The 20,212-nt window shown below is 55.4% G+C and overlaps 1 protein-coding gene across 1 annotated transcript in view; it reads left to right on the top strand.

Moving 5' to 3' along the window:
* Positions 1–20,212, top strand: part of KIAA0556 (KIAA0556 ortholog) — a 135,906-nt gene that overhangs the window by 100,223 nt on the left and 15,471 nt on the right. Inside the window, exons 14-17 of the mRNA XM_008056238.2 lie at positions 8,240–9,107; positions 14,129–14,854; positions 15,587–15,792; positions 17,682–17,760. Of these exons, the coding sequence (XP_008054429.2) occupies positions 8,240–9,107; positions 14,129–14,854; positions 15,587–15,792; positions 17,682–17,760 (1,879 nt within the window). The remainder of the gene's footprint in view (positions 1–8,239; positions 9,108–14,128; positions 14,855–15,586; positions 15,793–17,681; positions 17,761–20,212) is intronic.

Genomic DNA, 20,212 nt, shown 5'->3' with positions numbered 1-20,212 from the left:
CAGCTCACAGACCCCATGGCCGTGGTACGCAAGCATTTGAGAGGGCGGCCCCTCGGTCAACAACTGGCTGTGAGCCCCCTGCTTGCATCCTTTGCACCTCCCAGGCCAGGACCCTGATGGTCCCCTGTACCGTATTGGTCAGATTGAATAAAATGTCAAGAGTTGCACCTGGGGGCCTCAGCCCGGACTTGGCCCCCACGCCCATGTGTCGTGCGGGGGGTAGCAAGAGTAATTCTCGGCCCTACCCCAGGGTGGGTGGGATGCACCCTATGCCTGTTGCACCTCTGCCAGAAGGGGGAATTGCTGCAGGGGCCCTTGCAGGGCAGGCTATCTCTGGGCCATGCTAATCCTGAGCAGCAGGCCACGACAGGTGTGCACCTGGAGGCGTGGTTGACGGGGTCTGAGATGTGATGGTAGCTCGTGTTCCCCGAGCACGTGGCAGGTGGTCTTTAAAGCACTTCATGTATGTCAGCCCATTTATTCCACACCGCAGGCCTATGACATGGGTTCTGGGATTACCAGCCCCGTTTCACAGATGAGGAAACGGAGGCACAGAATGGCAGAGCTGGTGACCTCACGGTTACCAGGCAGTCTGGTGCCTGCTACACAGTCCTGCTGTTCAATAGGGAGAGACTGGCCACTGGAGGGCTGGGACCTCCTGGAGGGCGGCCTTTACCCTACACTTTACCCCGGCCTGGTGTTGTCAGATGGCCTGTGTTTTCAAGAGGCCAGAAATGCACATTGTTATGTGAACGCTCCCACGTTTTAAATATTGTCAGTCTAATTCTGAAGTTCTTGAACGCCCTGTGGCTAAACCAGCACAGACTCTGTCGTAGGGCCACTAGTCTGTGACTTAATCTGTCAGGTCCCATCAGCATTTGTCATCCTATGAGTCCGTGATGTGGGTGGGCTCAGAGTGGTCTGCCCAGTGCTTGTTGAATGTCGCAGGGTCCCACCATCTTCTCCTGCCCTTCCAGGAAATTAAATTTCACATCACTAAGAATGGTCTTCATCGGTCTCCCCAGGGACACATCAAGAGGCCTCCTCCGCCATGAAACTAGAATGCCCTGGAACTCCACAAGTTCAGGCACTTGAAGGAGCGAGCTAAGTCCTCAGAGCAAGGCCTTAAGGCAGGAATAGCCCTCCTTTCATCGGAGGTCTCACCTCTGGTGAGGGCAGGCGCGCTAGATGGTGCAGGGACCCATGGCTAGATGGTGCAAGGAGCCAGGTTGGAAGCCCAGCTCTGAGACCCAGAGGAAGGGCCTCAGCTCAACTGGAGTCTGGGAAGAGGAGGAGGTGGGCAGCCGGGGCTTCCTAGAGGAGTCAGCCTTTGTGCCAGGGCCTGAAGTCTAGGTGGTGGCTCTCGGGGCAGCAACAGGTCACTCCCCAAAGCCCCTGTACCCTGAGAAGCCTGCAGTCAGGACAGAATCAGTGAGTCTAGGAGGCAAACCCTAAACCCTCCTGGTCTGCCCAAGCCCTGCTCCCTCCTGTTCTGAGCCAGCACTTCCAGGCACAGGGCAAGAAGAACAGCAGCCCGTGGTGCCTCTGTCACGGACAGGACCACCAGCACGTAGTGCGCCGTCTGTGGCCCCAGGGCTGTGCAGGGACAAAGGCCAGCCAGTGGACCTCTGGCCGACTCTAGGTGTGCATCTGTGCCAGGGAGCCATTGGCTCCAGGGGACCCGCCTTATAGGTGGCGCTGGGTATTTGGGATGTGTGTCTTCAGGTGTGCTGGCTGTGCGAGGCAGGTGCTGATCTCTGGGAACGTGGCGTGAGTGCCGACACCCAACTCTGGCTGTGGGCCCGGCGGAGCCGCCGCAATTCATCTTGGTTGAGCAGCGCGTGTTCATTGGCGGAGACATGCCGTTCCGCACAGGCCTTGCCTAGCTAATTCATTACTTCGATGGAAACAGTGTGAATATTGTTGTATTAAAAATGCACGACAGTCTCAACACGGTGGTTCTCGCCAGCTGTAAAGGAGGGAAGGTAAAGGTGAAATGTGGGCCAGGAGAGGTGCTCCTGGTGACCACGTGCCATCGCAGCTTCAGTGTGTTCCTTGTGGTTGTCGATGGTGGCGGTGGTGGTGGTGGGTTTTTTGGTTTTTGTTTTTTATTTGATTTTATTTTTATTATGTATTTATTTATTTATTTTTTTGAGTTGGAGTCTCACTCTGGCGCCCAGACTGGAGTGCAGTGGCCGCTTCTGGCCACCGCAGCCTCGACCTGCTGGGCTCCGGCGATCCTTCCGCCTCAGCCTTCCGAGTAGCCAGAATTATAGGCATACGCTACCATGCCCAGCTGATTTTTTGATTTATTGTAGAGATGAGGTCTCGCTGCCCAGGCGGGTCTCGAACCCATGGGCTCAGGCGGTCCACTCACCTCGGCCTCCCAAAGGCGCGGGATTCCAGGCTGAGCCACCGAGCCCGGCTTTATTTGATTTTAAAGATGTAGGGTACAGGTCAGGATTAGGTACATAAGTGGTCTATGTGCAGGTGAAGTTGGGGCCTCCCACTAGTCCACCCTTCCCCTGGTTTAGGATCAGGTACCCTTAGTGATGTTATGTGCCCCCCCACACCTGGCAGTGTCCCACTACGCCCAATCTGTCTCTTGTAGTATTGTGATGAATGTTCAGAACCCACTTATGAGTGAGAACATGTGGTATTCAGTGCTTTGTTTCTGTGGTGGATCACTCTGGCACCCAGGCTGGAGAGCAGTGGCACAATCACAGTTCACGACAGCCTCGATCTCCTGGGCTCAAGCAATCCTTCCACCTTCACCTCCCAAGTGCCTGGGACTACAGGTGTGCATCACCACCCCCAGCTAATTTTGTAATTTTTTGAAAGATGAGTTCTCACTATGTTGCCCTGGCCGGTCTCGAACTCCTGGCCTCAAGCAATCCCCCTACCTCAGCCTCCCAAAGTGCTGGGATTATAGATGTGAATCTCTGCATTTGGCCTCAGAGTGTTTTTTTTTGAAGATTCACTGCAAAGAGGGTTTGAGGCAGCATCAGCAAAAGGCACCACAACAACTCCAGGTAAACCAGGAAGAACACGTTCTCACTAAGGAACCAAGAAGGACACACACACACACACACACACACACACACACACACACACACACGGTTCTAAAGGTTAAGGCAGTTGGCAGGATGTGGTTTTACTGTGGGCTTCTTGGAAGCTGGCGGAGGAGAGCTGAACCTGGGTTGCAGCCCTGGCTGCTGGAAGGTAGGACAAGGCCGGCTCTCTGGGAGTGGGCTTGGGGGGATTTTCCTCGGATCTGCTCCTGGAGACATCCCACGCGGAGCCATACTGAGGGACACTGAGGGTCTGAGCCTGCAGAATCCCTCGCCCTGTTTCCTCCGTGGTGCAGACGTGGAGGTCACACAGCTTCTGAGCACAGCCCTTGAGTCATCACACCGCTTCTGTGACGTGGACACACATGGATAGCAGAGGTCGGGAAGGACACGAGAACATGTACACCATACAGGCACACACCAGCCAGTGGAGGAGGGCCAGGATGAGGTAGGAGACAGCTGGCCCGTGGGGACTTACTTTTTTTTAAAAGGTGGGCGCTCAGCAGGTGCCCCAGAGTGCAGGTGCTTCTGCCAGAGTGCAGGCTGGCATGGGCCGGGACGGAGGCTTTCTCGGGGTCTAGCTCAGCCCACAGGGAGATGGCAGTTAAGACCCAGGCCTGCCAGCCAGAGCGGCTCACCACATACCAGCTGTGTGATCTTGGGGAAGGCGTGCGCTTCAGTTTCTTGTCCGTAAGATGGGGCCCTAAAACCTACCTTGCTGAGTTGTTCCGAGGAGCGTGTGGGACAATACCGCCATTTGATTTTTAAACTTGGAATATCCAGACACGTGACTAATGCTTGATGCCCACCAGTGATCCTCTTCGGAGGATCCTCGGGCCGCAGCCACGGAGGGCTCGACCAGCCTGCAGAGCGTGGGGAACGTCTCAGAGCACGGTGCCACCAGGCCGGGTGTGAGCCTCCGCCAACCCATGACTCCCTCTGCCAGTGGCTTCCACGTGTGTCCGTCCCTCTCTCCTACCAGCAGCCCCCGGCCTCGACCCGCTCCCTCCTCAGGCACCTCGGCCAGCCTCTGGGTAGGGGCCGAGCACAGACGGCTGGGGTTGGCGGGGCCTTGCTGGGAAGGGATGGAAGGTGACCACGTGTGGGAAGCCACACCTCCCACAAGGAAGGCCACGATGCTCACATCACGGCTGTGCTGGACTGGACGCCTCCCCTCCAGCCACCACCTTTTAAAAAAATGAGGGTGTCTCTTCTCGCTAGATGTCTCCATGGTGGTAATTTTGCAGAAGTAGTCATTCAGAGCTGCCCTGCTGTCCTTCTCCAATAGCTGTTTCGTGATGAATTCACAGCACGCGCTTGCTCCACGCCTCCCTAAACAGAGAGCGCATCCGTGCAAACATGTAAAAGAGCGCTCGGAGCATCGACTTGCCTGACAGTCCACAAATCGTAGCCTGCCATCTTGCAATTGGATGATTGAAGCCAAGCGCCTGTGGTGTGCACAGGCTGACGGTTCTCATTCTCAATTGCTGCGGAAACTCAGAAACTCAGTATCCAGAAATTCAGGAAACTCTAACCCGGCTTTTGGAAAAGCTGTGGGGGGAGGTAAGTCTAGGTGGACATCTCTAGGGTCTCAGATCCCACACCCCAAGGGCGGATCAGAAGTCAGAGCAAGGCTGGGCACAGTGACTCACGTCTGTGATCCCAGCATTTTGGGAGGCTAAGGCAGGAGGATCACTTGAGGCCAGGAGTTCAAGATTAGCCTGGGCAACATAGAGAGACCTTATCTCTACAAAAAAAGTTAAAAATTTGCTAGGTGTGGTGGCACACGCCTATAGTCCCAGCTCCTGGGGAGGCTGAGGCAGAAGGATCGTTTGAGTCCAGGAAGTTGAGACTGCGATGAACCGCAGTCATGCCACTGCACTCCAGCCTGGGTGACAGAGCAAGCCCTTGTCTCTTAAAAACAAAAAAAGAAACCAAAGCAAGATAGAAAATGATATGGAGGAGAAATCAGCAGTCTGCCATTTTCTGATCAGATGGTTCGTTCTTAGAGCACTGTTATAGAGCATTGCTGCCAGGCGAGGAATACATTTCATAATTTCAGAGTAATTGTTGAAGCCCACCACATGCCAGACCTTGGACAAGATTGGCAGGCCTTGCGTGTCTCAGAGCCTGGCTTTGAGTGGAAGAGACACTAAGTCAAACAGCCGATGAGACCATTTCAGAGACAAAAGGAAGTACAACAGGACAACAGGATGGAGGGGCTGGTGGGCGGGTTGCCCTAGAGGGTGGCCAGGAAAGGTTCCTGAGATGAGAAGGTGCACGTAGGCCTCAGGCATCTGGGGCAGAGCATCACGGGCAAGCGCACAGTCCCAAGACGGAGCAGCGGGCAGACCGCTGTGTTGGGTGGAAGGACCAGGGGCTTCCAGGAGCCAGAGGGGTCGGCCAGGGCCCCTGGAGGGGGGTGGGATGTGTCGTCAATGTTGTAGGAAGTCGCCAGGCAGCTTTAAGCAGGAAGCCACCGTGATCTGATTCCAGTTGTTCAAAAACAGACTGGCTGCAGTAGAAACTGAAGGGTGTGTGAGGGGTGGGGGATAGTCCAGTGGGAGGGACCGCAGGGTCTGGGCTGAGAGGACATTCAGGGAGTATTTGGAGATGGAGAGAGATGCGCTGGTCAGCGGGTATGAGGGAGAAGGCGAGAGGGATCCAGGGACGGCTGGGTTTTTGGCGACTGTGCTGGAATGGTGGGAGCATTTTTAAGATGAGACGAGACTGGGCTTGGGGAGTGATTGAAGAACTCCGCTGGGGCATTTCAAGGTGGAGACAGCTGTTTATGATAGCCAGGTACGGAGGTCATGCAGTCACTCGAGGTCAGGGCTGGAGGTGAACTTCACTGGGGGTCACCAACACGAGGGTGGCCTATATGTGCCCACTAGGGAGTGAGCACAGGTCCCCCAACATTGAGCCCCGGGCAGCCCAGCCATTCAAGGCCCCACTGAAGGAGAAGGCCCAGCACAGTGGCCTGGACAGGTGGGCCAGCGAGGCAGGAGGAGGACCGGGCAGATGCAGAGCCACGGAAGCCTGTGGAAGGAGACCCGCCCCGGGGGAGGTGTGGCCGGCTGCACAGACACTGCTGAGCTGCCGCACTGCCCGAGGACTGAGAATGGCCCCCGGACTCGGCCATCCACCCAGCCCTGTCATTGACTGTCCAAACCAGGACCCTTCAGGGTAAAAGGAAGGCCCGATTAGTGATGACGCCAGACAGACCCACAAGGGTGGCCTGTCACCAGCTATCAGTGTCCATGGCAAGATGGATTCCCCGTAGAGGTAGAGGCAGAAGCCCAAGGGGAGTGGTGGGGGGTGGGAAGGAGGGGCCACAGTGACAGGGAGGCTCAGAGTTTCCGGGAAAGGGTGACAGACAGGTTCCTGCGGTGGAATATTCCTCAGCGATAGAAAGGAGAAAAGCTGTTGATTTACACAACACAGATGAGTCTCCAGCAGGTATGCGGAGTGACAGGATCCAGGCAAGAGAGAGAGAGTGAGCATGAGTTCTTAGTATAAAAATTCCAGAAAAGGCAAACACTGTCTGCGGGGGCAAGCAGTGGGTGGCTGCCTGGGTCGGAGACAGGAGGTAGGGGAGGGAGGGACGGAAGGATTCCCAAGGCTGGGAAGTGACGGGCATGTTCATCTCCAGAGCGTGGAGAGGGCTTCAGGGTGTGTACACATGTTAGAACATACCCAAGCCATGCTCTTTATGTGTGCACAGCATATCGGATGGGTATGTATGGTATTTCCTGATAAAGCTGGAAAAAGGGCTTTACTGGGATGTGGAGGAGACATGGGGGTGGTCGTAGGAGGAGGCATGACTTTATCTCCAGCTCCAGAGGAAGCTCATCATCCCCTGCAGAACACGGGCCACAGGACAGATGTGTTGGGGGCCAAGGAGACAGGGAGGTGGGACGGGACCCTTCTGTGAAGGCTCCTGCGTGTCATCCCGAGGGACCTGGATTCTCCAGCTCCCGGCATCCTCTGAGAACTGTTACGAGTGAGATTCCCTGGAGAGCGTCTTTGAGGCAGTGGCCCCCACAATGCCTCCCCTCGGCTCCCCTGGACTGCAGCTGCCACGGAAGTGGGATGTCCCAGTGTGCTGACAGGGCCTGCCTTGGGCTGGCCAGGCTTTCCACCTGCGAGCGACTCCGCTGGCGCGCATGTGGGAGCTAGTGTTCAAGGGCAGCCTTCGGCAAGCCGCGGGTAGGTACCCAGTCTTCAGAGAGACATCTGTGAGATGTACTCTGCGGTTCCTCAGAGGGCCCCATGGGAAGGAGCCCAGTTGGCCAAGGAAGTGGCCATCTCAAAAAAAAAATGTTTTTTGGCTGGGTGCAGTGGTGCACACCTGTAATCCTAGCACTTTGGGAAGCCAAGATGGGAGGATTGCTTGAGGCCAGGAGTTGGAGACTAGCCTGGCAACATAGCAAGACCTTGTCTCAGCAAAAAAGAAAAAACTTAACCAGAGGCTGAGGCAAGATTGCCTGAATCCAGGAGATCAAGGCTGTGGTGGCCATGATCCTGCCACTGCACTCTAGTCCAACAGAGTAGGCTGGTAGGTAGAATAGGTCACAGAGTGAGACTCCGACTCAAAAATATTTTTTATCCTGCCCTATCTGGTTTTCCCACTTTTTAAGTGACTTGCAGCCAAGAGTTTGCCTCAGGTTGTGCTTTCAGGGTGCCCAAACTGTGACACCCACGGAGCCTACCTGGGGAGTCTGGGCTTTATATACATCCCAGTGCTTCTAATATACACCGCCCCGGGGACCATACTTTGAAGAAAGCCACTCTAGGCAGTGAGAAAACACAAAGGACCTCACAAAGGGAGTGACTGGGCAGACCTGCTCTGGTAGAAAATTAACTCTGGTGGCCATGTGAAGTGAGGCTAAAGTCGCAAGAGGTGGGAAGCAGGGAGACCAATTAGCAGGCCATTACAGACATCCCCATGGGAGCAGGCTGCGAGGAAGGCCGCTATGGAGGCATCTTTTGGTGAAAGTCCTCTGAATTATAGTGTGTAACGGTTGGCACAGAAGTGAGACCAGGCCTTGTGTAACACTTGGGTGCTGTAGCCTTGTGAAGCTCATGTTTCTAGCATTTCACGGCTCTCTTTTTGGGGTCTCTTTGGCTTCTACGCATCTTCATTTTGTTAAATTTTGTGGTTTCAGGATCTTGACATTGGTGCCAAGAACGTGAAGCTGTATGTCAACAAAAACCTCATCTTTGACGGCCAATTAGACCAAGGAGGTGGAGAGGCCTTGGCTGGCCAGAGCATCCTGGTGGGCCAGAAGAGTGAGGAGAGTGGGGGAGCAGAGCACACCATAAGCTCAGGGGGGTGCGAAGGTGTCCGCAGGACGGCTGGCACAGAGAGGGACGTGGGGCCGGGTCTCAGCCACTTGCAGCCAGCTGGTGCATCTGTGCACGGGAAGCTGTCTTCACAAGATGTATCTGGTGAAAGGAAGAATTCTACTAACTGCATGAAGGACAGTCTGTCCCAGTTAGAGGAAGATCTGAGATTGCTGGCAGCCCCCGCCTCGGTGGGTGACTTGCCTGGCACCCCTCCCGCCTCCCCACCTGGGAAGTGCCCTCCTCCTGAGGAGGCACCCTCTCTGCTCCAACAGCTGGAAAACCTCGTGGGCAGAAAAATCTCCGAGCCACCTGGGAAAACTCCATCCTGGCTGCAGCCTTCTCCCATGGGGAAAGATAGACAGCAGGGAGGCAGGAAGCCCAAACCCCTCTGGCTTAGTCCCGAGAAGTCACAGGCCTGGAAAGGCAGGTCCCTGTCGGACGACGTCACCAGTGAGGGTCCCGGAGAGACGGTGGCAGGGGAGAAAGGCCCCAGGCATGAGCAAGGGCAGGTGACCCGCCGGAATGTCATCGCCAGTGAGCGACCCCAGAGGGTAACCCAGGTCTGCAGTGATGACGCAGACATCTTTGACCAGCCCCCCAGCAGGGAGCGCCCTGCTAGTGGGAGGAGGGGCTCAAAGAAGGATGCTCCCAGCAGCAGCCATGCTGACAACCAGCTAGCCAGCAGAGGTAAGCAGTCTCACTCAGACACCATCGTCCCAGAACATGTTTCATGCTAAACCCGTAGATATATTTGTTGTTGCCACCAAGATACGTCCCTTTGCCCATTTTCTGGCAGCATAGGGCTTCTCCAGTCTAGACTTTGTTCTTCCGCTTTTGATGGCCACATTGTTCTCTAGTGACTAACTTGATCTTTAACCTCATGTGGGAAACATTACACAAGGGTTATGATAAAGTACAACTGACATTTGCCTGGGTGCGGGAAGTAGCATGGGGAGCGGTGAGGACTTTGGGAAACTGGAACGCCCAATCCACCTGAAGCAGGTAGCTGCTTCTCCACTCAGGCTTTTTGTTGGCATTTAAGAATACAAGGCCAGGGTTCCAGACCTCCCCTTTCCATTTTTCTTTTTGTTGTTGTTGTTGTTGAGTTGGGTGTCTTACTTGTTGCCCAGGCTGGAGTACAGTGTCACAGTCACGGCTCACTGTGGCCTTGACCTTCTGGGCTCAGGCAATCCTTCTGCCTCAGCCTCTTTGAGTAGCTGGGACTACAGGTGTGCACTGCCACATCTGGCTAAGTTTTTAATTTTTGTAGAGACAAGGTCTCACTATGTTGCCCAGGCTGACCTTGATTTCCTGGGTTCAAGTGATCCTCCTGCCTCAGCCTCCTAAGAAGCTGGGACTACAGGTATGCACCACCATACCCAGCTAAGTTGTTGGTCTTTTTTTTTTTTGTAGAGATAGGGTTTCACTATGTTGTCCAGGCTGGTCTTGAACTCCTGGGCTCAAGCAATCCTCCACCTTGGCCTCCCAAACTGCTAAGATTATAGGCATGAGTCACTGCACCCAGCCTCTTTCCTTTGTTAAAGAGAAGCCAGAAATGTAGAATAGTCTTATTTTTTGACATTGGCAACTGATTGAGATTATTTTTAAACCACTATGTGTGTTAAAAAAAAAAACCAGCCACATCTGTTGGCAGGCCTCACTGTGAGAGCTTTGTGAACTTTGCAGTAGATTATCTCCAAGGGCGTTCCCGATTCTAAAAGGAGGATCTAGAAGGGCAGGGATTCTAAATATTTGCACTCAGATTTGGCTCCTGGGAAGGAGTGCAGCATATCAGCTAGGAGTCAGACCACATGAATTCAGACTCCACTGCTTGCAGATCTGGGCCCTGCAGCCAGGCTCCCCGCACCCAACCTCAGCCTCACCTGTGAGATGTTTGTTTTGCCCGCCCTGCCTTACTTCCCCACTCCTTCTGGGGATCACCGGCAAGATGCACGTCGAGTCTTGTCTCTCCAGGGCTGCTACATCCCGCCTCCTCCTCCCTGCGGGTCCTCTTGCACTCAGGCTCCTTGTGGCACCAGCTTCTCTGCCCTGTTCACATGGCAGAAGATGGCCTTGCCACCCTGGAGTGACCATGACCCAGCTCTTGTTCTGCAACCAATTCCAGAGTCTCGGGCAAGAAGCTGATAGGTCCGCTTGGGTCAGGTCCACCCCTTGTCCATTCAGTGAAAGCTAAAGGCCGACCCTGCATAAACGCGGCTCTGTTGTGCCTCTCTGCACTTTCCCCATGGCGTGTTCTGGAAGGAGCATCTCTACGGCCTGTGGGGAGGCAGCTGATTGGGTAAACTCACCTCTGGAGCCCCATTGTGCCCCTTTGTGCGTCAACCCAGAGATATTGGAGTCTTTGGTCCTGTCCCTCGTAGTTGGTGTCCCTCCCAGACTGTGCTGACTGCAGGGTGAAGCAGCCGCCTCCTGCTGTCCGCTCAGATTGTGGACGGAAGTGCCGACAGTGGCAGGACAAAGCACTGGTCCCAGAAGCTCCTCGACGCTCACAGAGGGGCGATAATGTGTCCTCCTGCAGAGAGACACGTGAGCTGCAGCCACTATCACAGCCAGAGGTCCTGGAGTCAGGCTGTACCACTCTGCCTATAAACCCATGTATACAGTTGGGGGTGAACAGGTTAAAAAACCTGTCTCTCACACCCGGGTAGAGAAACGCAGGCTGAGGCCCTGACGCGTGACGCCTGTGCTGTCTCCTTGGAGCACTGTAGACCAACCCGGGCCGATCCCCATGGTATTGCTCCTGCCAGATGCTAAGCCTCATGCCTGGGAGGAGAGAAAGAAGACACTTCTGGAGCCTTTGTAAATGGCAGAAGAGAAAGGGGAGGGAGGAGACCGGGTACAGGAGGATGGGCAGGTCCTGGGGGAATCCCTGAGCCACCAAGCCTGATGCCAGGGTGCTCAGTGGTGGTGCCCACCACCTGCCCTTCATCGGCATTTCCATGCACCAAGACTGTTCTGGGCAAGGGGACACATCGGAGCAAGACTGAGGTGGCAGAGAAGCCTCTCCAATGGGAGGGTGACAAGAAACACCAGCTAAGTGGGCATCTGGAGGAAGTACATTCCTGGCAGATGGCACAGCCAGGGCTCTGAGGCTAGGAGAGGCTGCGGTGCCCATGGCAGGAGGGCCAGCATGGCTGCAGAGGAGCTGGGAGGTAGAAGGGTGTGGTGTCCCTGGCAGGAGGGCCAGCATGGGTACAGAGGAGATGGGGAGTGAGGGGGGAGGTGCAGGAGCCTGCCGGTGCCACAGTCAGTCCTGTGGGCAGGGGGAGAGTCAGTCAGGCTGTCTTGATTCTCACTAGTGCAGGGGAAATAGTGCCAACTCCGTTTTAGGATCAGTGGCAAATTCCGTCTTAGTCACGTGGAGATTGAAGTGACAGAGCAGACACTGGACTCCCCAGAGGCCATGGGCACTGAATGACGGTGCCGGCAGGAGATGGCAGCACCTGGCAAGTGAAGTGGAGTAGTGGCTGCTGGGAGCCAGGAGTAGAATGAGGCCCAGGAGGACTGCAGTGTCAGGGAGGACCATCCTGCACTTTGGTCCAGCCCCAGACTGAGGGTGCCGGAGAGTGGCTCTGGGTGGTGGAGAGACAAGCGCTGCCAGCAGGAGGCAGGGAGCCCGGGTGGTATGGTGCCTCCTAAGCTGGTGGAGGGACCAATGTCAGGTGGAAAGGGTTGGCCTGGGATGACAAGCATGGACTGAGGACTGAGAAAAGACTAGGAGCCATTGCTTACCTGGGGACACCTGTTTCAAGGGAAGGGTATGGGGATTGTAGGAGTCTTACGGATGCGAAAGACAGAAAGCCCCCGGGGCTCTGACTTCAGGCATGACTGGATCCAGGAGCTAAAGGGTGTGATCAGGACCCTCCTTCTGTTGGCTTCATTCTCAGGCTGAGTCCTCCACGGTGTCGCCAAATGGCCCTTGGCAACTCCACGCCTACATCTTAGCAGCTTGGAATTGCCAGTTTAAGGAGAGCCTTGGAAGGATGCTGTCTGTGTTGACCCAGTCTAGAAGGCCTGAAGCTGGCAGGATCCCCAAACCAGTATTGTTTCCAGGAGAAGGGGAAGCCAAGTCTGGGTGGGCAGAACAGTCCCAACAGAAAGAGGCTTGAGAGGCAGGGAGCTGAGAGGCAGCGGTGGGAGGTGGCGTCAGAGCCCAGGGGGAGAAAACAGGACAGCGTTCGGCGTGAGCCACGGGAGCAAGTCGGCAGCCTCCTCTTTCTGTTTTCTCTTTAGGTAGGAGAGATTTATGTGAGTCTGCAGGCAGAGTGCGGGAAGGTACCAGTAGGAAGGAGTGATTGAAGATTCTGGAGAGGAGATAATTGATCGCGCCGGGCCCCCTAGGAGACAGGCAGAGAATGGAGTGCAGGGCATGGTGCAATATGAAAGGAGAAAAAACAGTGTCAGTGCCGTCAGCGACTGTTTTTCCAGAGTGACACCTTAGATGGAGGTTTGCTGTGGAGTGGCAGTGAGGACTCTTTTTTTTTTGAGTTGGGGTCTCACTCTGTCACCCAGGAAGAAGTGCAGTGGCACAATCATGGCTCACTGCAGTCTCGAACCCCCGGGCTTAAGTGATCCTTTTGCCTCAGCCTCCTGAGTAGCTGGGACTAAAGGCATGGGCCACCATGCCCAGTTAACTTTTTGAGTTTTGTAGCAACAAGGTCTCACTATGTTGCCTGGGCTGGTCTCGAACTCCTGGACTCAAGCAGTCTGCTGCCTCAGCCTCCCAAAGTGCTGGGATTACAGGTGTGAACCACCACACTGGGCCACTTCCCTGTTGTGTGAGGAAGAGAGATACCTCCAGGGCCATCCCGTGAGGACCGCACCCATGTTCCCCACATGCACGGACACAGGTTCTGCCACATGTACGAGGAGATTCCGGACCTTATGGCATGTCTGGCTTATTGAGGTTTCAGTAGCATTTTTTCTTGATTATCAAAGTTATGCGTGTAGGAAACGTGGAAGATAAAGTAACAAAGAAAAAAAAAAGTCCTTCCTACTCCCCACCCAGAAATCAGGAACATCCCTGTTAACACACTGGTGCATGTCACCAATACTAGGATATGCTGCATCGAAAATTGTGTGTCTGACTTTATTCCACTCAACATTCTTTTATGAGCCTTTTACCTGCCATTTCATTGTCTTTGAAGACACCGTGAGAGTCATGTGACTGCCAGTCTTGGGTGCAGCCCCTCAAGCTGCTGACTCAGGCGCTCTGGGCGGCCGCGTTGCCCAGTCATAGGAGTTTCTGAAGTGGGGAACGACCCCTGGCAAAGCTTCTGACACAGCCAGACAGTCTTCCCTTGATTTACATGGCAGTTGCATTCTTGGAAAAGGCAAGGTCTATTAAAAATTACTTTGTTTTTATAAGCAACCGAGTTCTAACTTGGGTACCCATAAACCATTTTTACCACCCTGAGTGTCAGCAGGACAGTTCCCAGCTGTGTGGGAAAGGAGCCAGGCTCTGTGCCAGGACCCCTTGCAGTGCAGGAAGGTGACATTCCCAGCCCCCAAGTGCCAGGCCGGCCCCTCAGGCAATGAGGTAGCCAGGAGCCAGTCCCCCGGTTTCTAGTTGGCTCCCTTGGAGGTGGCCCAGCCTGGTTGGGAGCTCCTGGGGTAGGCAGTTTCAGGGTGGCCACTTCCAGGCGTGCCGCTAACAGGGAGTCCCCCTCTGGTGTCCTTTCTTCCAGAAGACGCCTGGCCCGCCCACATGCTGCCATGGGTGCAGTGGCGCAGTGAGCAGGAACACACGCTGCACGAGTCATGGAGCTCCCTCAGCGCCTTCGACCGCTCCCACCGGGGTCGCATCTCCAGCATGGAGCTCCAGGGAGACATCCTGGATGAGTTTCTGCAGCAGCAGAGGAATAGCCGGCATGGCGACCAACTGCCCCCCAGGAAGGAGGAGAAGCCCAGGCTGTCAGCGGGGCAGGATGGCTGCTCTGCAGAGACAGACCACACGAGTGCCTTCACAATCCCTGTCTTGCCTTATGGACAGCGCCTGGTCGTTGACATCAAGTCCACGTGGGGGGACAGGCACTACGTGGGCCTCAACGGCATAGAAATATTCAGTTCCAAGGGAGAGCCAGTGCAGATTGCAGACATTAAGGCAGACCCCCCTGACATCAACATCTTGCCGGCCTATGGGAAAGACCCCCGGGTGGTCACCAACCTCATCGATGGGGTGAACAGGACCCAGGATGACATGCACGTCTGGCTGGCCCCCTTCACACCGGGAAGGTCGCACTCCATCTCCATCAACTTCACACACCCTTGCCACGTGGCCCTGATCCGGATCTGGAATTACAATAAATCACGGATACATTCCTTCCGTGGCGTGAAGGACATCAAAATGTGGCTGGATACCCAGTGCATCTTTGAAGGAGAGATCGCCAAGGCCTCAGGAACACTGACAGGAGGTAGGGGGACCGTAAGGATGTTCTCAGAGCCCCTGTGTGCTCCTCGCTGAGGCTCTGTGGGGAGAAGCCCACTGGCCAGCCAGCAACAGCTCGGTCTCCTGCTCACAGACCTGTCCACTCCTCACCCCGTGCAGTATGGGGTGCTCGAGTGGCTGGTCTAAGCTCCTCCCTCAAGCACCTGAATCTGGAAGGGGATTCTTCAGCAAGTGACTTATTGAGGGAGTGCTTTTAGGGGACACCTGGGTGCCCGGGCAAGGGTATAGTTTTCCTAGGGAAGCCCAGCCTCGGCCGGTCCTGAGGGAGCTCGGAGTCAAGAAGTGCAGGGTCTTTCTGCCTTCAGGGGCCCCACAGGCCTGGCAATCATAAAGCCCAGCTCCCCACATCGGGGCGTAGCTCCCCCCTTCCAGGCAAGGTGTCCCATGGAAAGGAAGAGCAGGGGTGGGGCGGGGCACCAGTAGCGCCCGCTGCAGGGACTCACCCACGCAAATGAAACGCTACTCGTGATGCCAGATCACAGAGATGCTCACCGACCGGGTCCCTTCCTTAGATCTCCGTGACTCCCACAGTGCATGGGCTCCATTTGCAGGTATGTGAAGGATAGGAGTCTCACTTACATAAGTCAGTAACAGATCAGTTACACAACAGCACAAGAGTGACGGGTTTAGCTTCTTGACCTACATTCACTGGGACTCGCGCTGAGTTGACCCTTCTGTCCTCTCGGTCACCTGACAGCCCCAGAGCACTTTGGAGATACGATCTTGTTCACGACCGACGATGACATTCTCGAGGCCATCTTCTGTTCCGACGAGACGTTCGACGTGGACACGGAGAGCCCGGGTGGCCTGCAGCAGGAGGAGGCGCCGGGGAGGCCCAGCACAGCTGACGGCCAGGGCGAGGAGCGGCCCTTCACCCAGGCGGGCCTGTGGACTGGGGACCGGGTAGGCCAGGGGCCGGGCACCTCCGGGAGGGTTTCTTCCCCAGCTCAGAGAAGGGCAGGGAGAATTAAGATGGATATCCTTTAAGCTGCTGGTGCTACTGTTTTGACATTTCCCATTTTTCTACTTTGGTTTTTTGTTTTGGTCCTGTATGTCATATTTCATTCTCTAATTATTTTTTATTTTTATTTTTTACCGGAGTAAAGAAAGTATTCAAATTTTAATCAAAGCCAAGAGACATCAGTTCTGTGTCATCTCTGTAATTTAGAGGTTGACAGTCTCTGGGGAATTTTTGCTTTGGGCTCGTTTTGATCACTCACTCTTGTTTTTTTGATGGAAGAACTAGAAATGCTTTTAATAGGCAGAGTTACAATTAAAACACAGATCATCACAGTGATGGTTTCTGGAGCGCATGTCGTGATCCGAATGGGTGCACAGTGTTCCTGTACTTCACCCCCATGACAACCCTGTGAGCAGAGTCTGTTAACATCCCCATTTAGGAAACGGAGGCGCAGGCCGACCGAGTGACCTGCCCAAGGACATGCTTGAAAGAGAATCAAGGCCAGAACTTGAGAGCCTGATTCCAGAGTTTATGCTTTTCATCAGTAGACAGATCCTTGAACAATGAAAGATGATTGGTCTTCAGAGCAAGGGTCAGTCCAAGTCAAGGACCAGTCATCAAGGGGAAGCGACCTCAACGTCCCCAGGGATGCTCTTGAGGACATAAGGAGAAAGAGGAGATGGTTAGAGGGTGAGGGAAAAGTCGGGGACAACAGAAAGCCACATGAGAGGAGGTTAGGCCATGGGAAGGTCATAAGAGGCAGGGCAGTGACGCCCCACAGCGTTCCCTGGGGATACCCTATAGGGCAGGGGGGGCAGTAAGCAGGGAGCAGGAAGTGTGGTCAGCTGAGGTGCGTCCCTCCCCATGGCTAAGGACAGCAGCTGCCAAGAGTCAAGGGAAGCCGGAAATCCGGACTTCTATGTAAAATCTCTTCATTTAAAAACATTGGCAACAAATTCAAATGTTTTCAAGTCTTCCATGGGTCAAGCAACATGCCTGTGACCTGGATTTGGTCTATGGGTCTCCAGGCAGGGTTTGACCCTGAGGTCTTTCCTTTGCCCGGTGTTTTCCAGAAGACAAGGCCCTTGTAAGGGACTCTGACCCCTCTGCAGAGGGGGCTTGCTCTCTCCATCTTGTGGAAGACCACTTCACTTCTGTCCACTTCTTGGCTTTCCTGTCTATAAAGTCTTCAAGGCACTTTTGGCCTCACGTGTGGTCCAGAGAATCATGAGCAAATTGGCTGGCAATGCTTCAAACCCAAGAAGCAGGGCAGGGCAGCCCACTTTTATCCTCCTGCCTCGGCCTCCCAAAGTGCTAGGATTATAGGCATGAGCCACTGTGCCCAGCCAAGACCAGGACTCTTTATTCTGGCATCCATAGGAATCACCTGGGGGAGCTTTAAAAATGCAGATGCCCAGGCCCCGACCCTAGAGATTCTGTTTCGGTGAGCAGTCAAGGTTGAGAACCACTCTCCATGGTTTGAATTCTTCCTCCCCTCCCTCCCTCTTTCCTCCTTCCCTCCTTCCTTCCTTCCTCTCACTGGATAAACAATGATTGAGTCTTTCCCTGTTCAAGAAAACCTAAACAGCTGATAGCATCAGACTCCTCCCCTGCCTCTAAGAGCTGCTGGCAAGGATGCGGATGCCTGAGGCTTCCTGGGCCTGCCCGTATCACCAGTCACCAAGGTTCCGCAAAGGCAGAAAATCCAAGACAAGGCACAGGGACTTACCTGGGCATGGGGTAGGCAGCAGTATCTGGAAAAATAGCCAGCTATGCGGGTAACACCAAAACCACTGTCTTTTTCTCTGTTCCTCCCCCAACCGGCATGCAGGTCCCGGAGTGGGAACTGCCACCCAGTCCCCCTGTCCCCGAAGTTGCCACGCCAGAGCCAGGGGTCTACCATGGGATCTGTGAGTACCCTCTCCTGGGGCAGTTTCAGGGGTTTGGGGGAGTTGTGGCCACATGGGACGGAGCTTCATGGGACAGTCAGGTGGGCTGTATGCCATACAAGTGGGAGGAGCAGGTGGGGGCCAAAACCAGCCTGCACGGGCTTGCCAGCCCTCCCAAGGCTGTGCCGCATCAGAGGAGGGCCCCACATGAGGGCCGTGTTTGCAGACGCCCTGTGTGTTAGCTGTGACCCCAGCCCAGGAGGCCAGCTGGCACTCAGCAGGGGTAGGGCAAGGGGACATAGGCAGAGGGGCCCAAGACCTCTGTGGGGCAGGGTTCACACTGTCTCTTCAGACCCAATCACCAGCAGATGTGGGAGTGGGCCAGGGCCTCTGGGTCTGCTGGCTTCTCAGCAGTCGGAAATCCAGAGCTTTACGTGGGACCTCCAGCCTCTCAAGCATGGGTGACTAATTTTATAATGTTTTAAAATATCACTTGGGCCAAATAAAACACACATTGTGTGTCTGGCCAGCGGGCTGCCAGTTTGTGACCTCTGAGTAAACCCCATCTGGTCTGTGCCGGGCCTGTTCTCTCCTCTTTTCCATTCACCCTCCCAGCCAGTTCCTCTCTGACTCCATGCACGTCCCCGTCAGCCCCCCTGACCTGGGGAGTCTTTAGGCCCGAGGTCACAGCTGACAGCAGCCTCCTCCCTGCTGTGCCCTGGTGACAGGGCTCCTGGCAGCCTCCCTTCCTGCTCTCTCTTGCCCCCTGTGCGTGTCACCTGCCTCCAGTTTGTCTTCTGAAAGTAAAAGCTGTGACACTGTTACACCCCCCCCGAGAATGAAGCTGCGACATCCCCGGGTTCTGGTGGGGGCCGGCCAAACTCCTCCCCACCATTGTCTGAGTCCACCATAGGGTTCCATGCCATCCCCGCCTACCCGGGATCTCCTGTCGCCAACTCTGAGGAGGCGTGCCCTCGTGGGCGCAGGACCAGGGCCAGGACTGAGCAGGGGAGAGGCAGGTCCTGGTGCTGCCACAGGGAGGCTGGGCCAGCTCCAGGGGGAGCCCGAAGGCTGGGAAGAGCCTTGGGTTATCCTGAGTTGAGGGACCTCTTTAGATGGCTGCCTCAGCACAGGGCTGCTTGTGGGCTGCCCTGGGCAGGGGGACGGCCTTTCCCAAGGAGACGCTTCTCAGCTGGGGGCAGCTGCGAGTGGGGCCTCAGGGGTGCGGGCGGCTGTGGCCCCCCCGCCACTGCAGGCCTAAGTCCGTGGGGCCTGCGAGTGGGGTGGGGTCTGGGCAGTGCCCCGCGTCGGTCCCCCAAGCCCTTCCTCCAGGCCCTTCTCCTCTCCTCCCAGGAAGTCTTCCCCATCATCCCCAGGGAAAATTCACCCCTCCCCCACCTGCTCCAAAAGGACAGTGATGCCTTCGAAAGAGGAGGTCCCTTATCATGCGTCCCAGGGCACGCTCTCAATTCCTTTAGTATAAGAGCAATTTGGGCTGGGCACGCGGCTCATGCTTGTAACCCCAGCACTTTGAGAGGCTGAGGCAGGAGGATCGCTGGAGCCCAGGAGTTCCAGATCAGCCTGGGCACCATGGCCAGACCTCTTCTCTACCAAAAATTTTTTAAAAACGAGCCGGATGTGGTAGCACACACCTGTAGTCCCAGCTACTTGGGAGACTGAGGCAGGAGGATCACCTGAGCCCTGGAGGTCAAGGCTGAGATGAGTCATGATCGTGCCACTGCGCTCCAGCCTGGGTGACAGTGAGACCCTCCCTCAAAGAAGAAGAAAAATGAAAGAATCGCAGCAGTGTGAAGAGCCAGCCCAGCCTTGGGCAAGAGCTGGCTGGAGGCTGGATTTCGTCTCCCAGTCGGGTGCTGTACTGAGGCTGGGCCCGCCTCGTCTCACGCCTGGTTCCGTCATCCCCATGAGATGGGGCACCCGAGGCCGCAGGGACTGGGCAGCCCAAGGGCACACAGCAAATGCTGAAGCCTAGGATGGACACGTGGGTGTTGGCCCCAAAGCCTGTGTCCTCGCCCCAGCCATAGCCGCTAGAGCCTCCCTGAGGGATACCTCCCATTGGGTCTGTAGAGTCAGCACCCCTGGAAGCGGCGAGACCTCCGGTCGTTGCTTAGGAGTTTGGCCTTCCCTCAAGTTGGTCAGGGTTCTTTCTGGTTGACAGTGGAAATCGAACTCAAGCTGAGTAAGCAAAAAAGGAATGTGTTGGCTTATGCAACTAAGAGTTAGGGGTCGCTGGTTCCCCACACAACTGAACCCAGACGCAAAACCGATGCCATCCAGACTTGGCATCGCTCTCCAGCCCTCTGCTTCGTTTTCCTCCCTCACCCTTCTTCCAGTCATGCCCATCCATGTGGAAGCTTCTGGAAGCTCTGGTTTATGTCTGCTTTCTACCCAGCAGTCCCTGACCAAAGAGAACTTCTGTTTCCGAATAGATGCAGCAGCTGTCCAGAATTAA

This window comes from Carlito syrichta, unplaced genomic scaffold (assembly GCF_000164805.1).
Source record: "Carlito syrichta isolate Samal-C Ts95f unplaced genomic scaffold, Tarsius_syrichta-2.0.1 Scaffold302297, whole genome shotgun sequence".
In the NCBI taxonomy this organism is placed as follows: domain Eukaryota; kingdom Metazoa; phylum Chordata; class Mammalia; order Primates; family Tarsiidae; genus Carlito; species Carlito syrichta.
The sequence above is the reverse complement of the archived record's forward strand: the minus strand, read 5'-3'. Positions and strand labels throughout refer to the sequence as shown.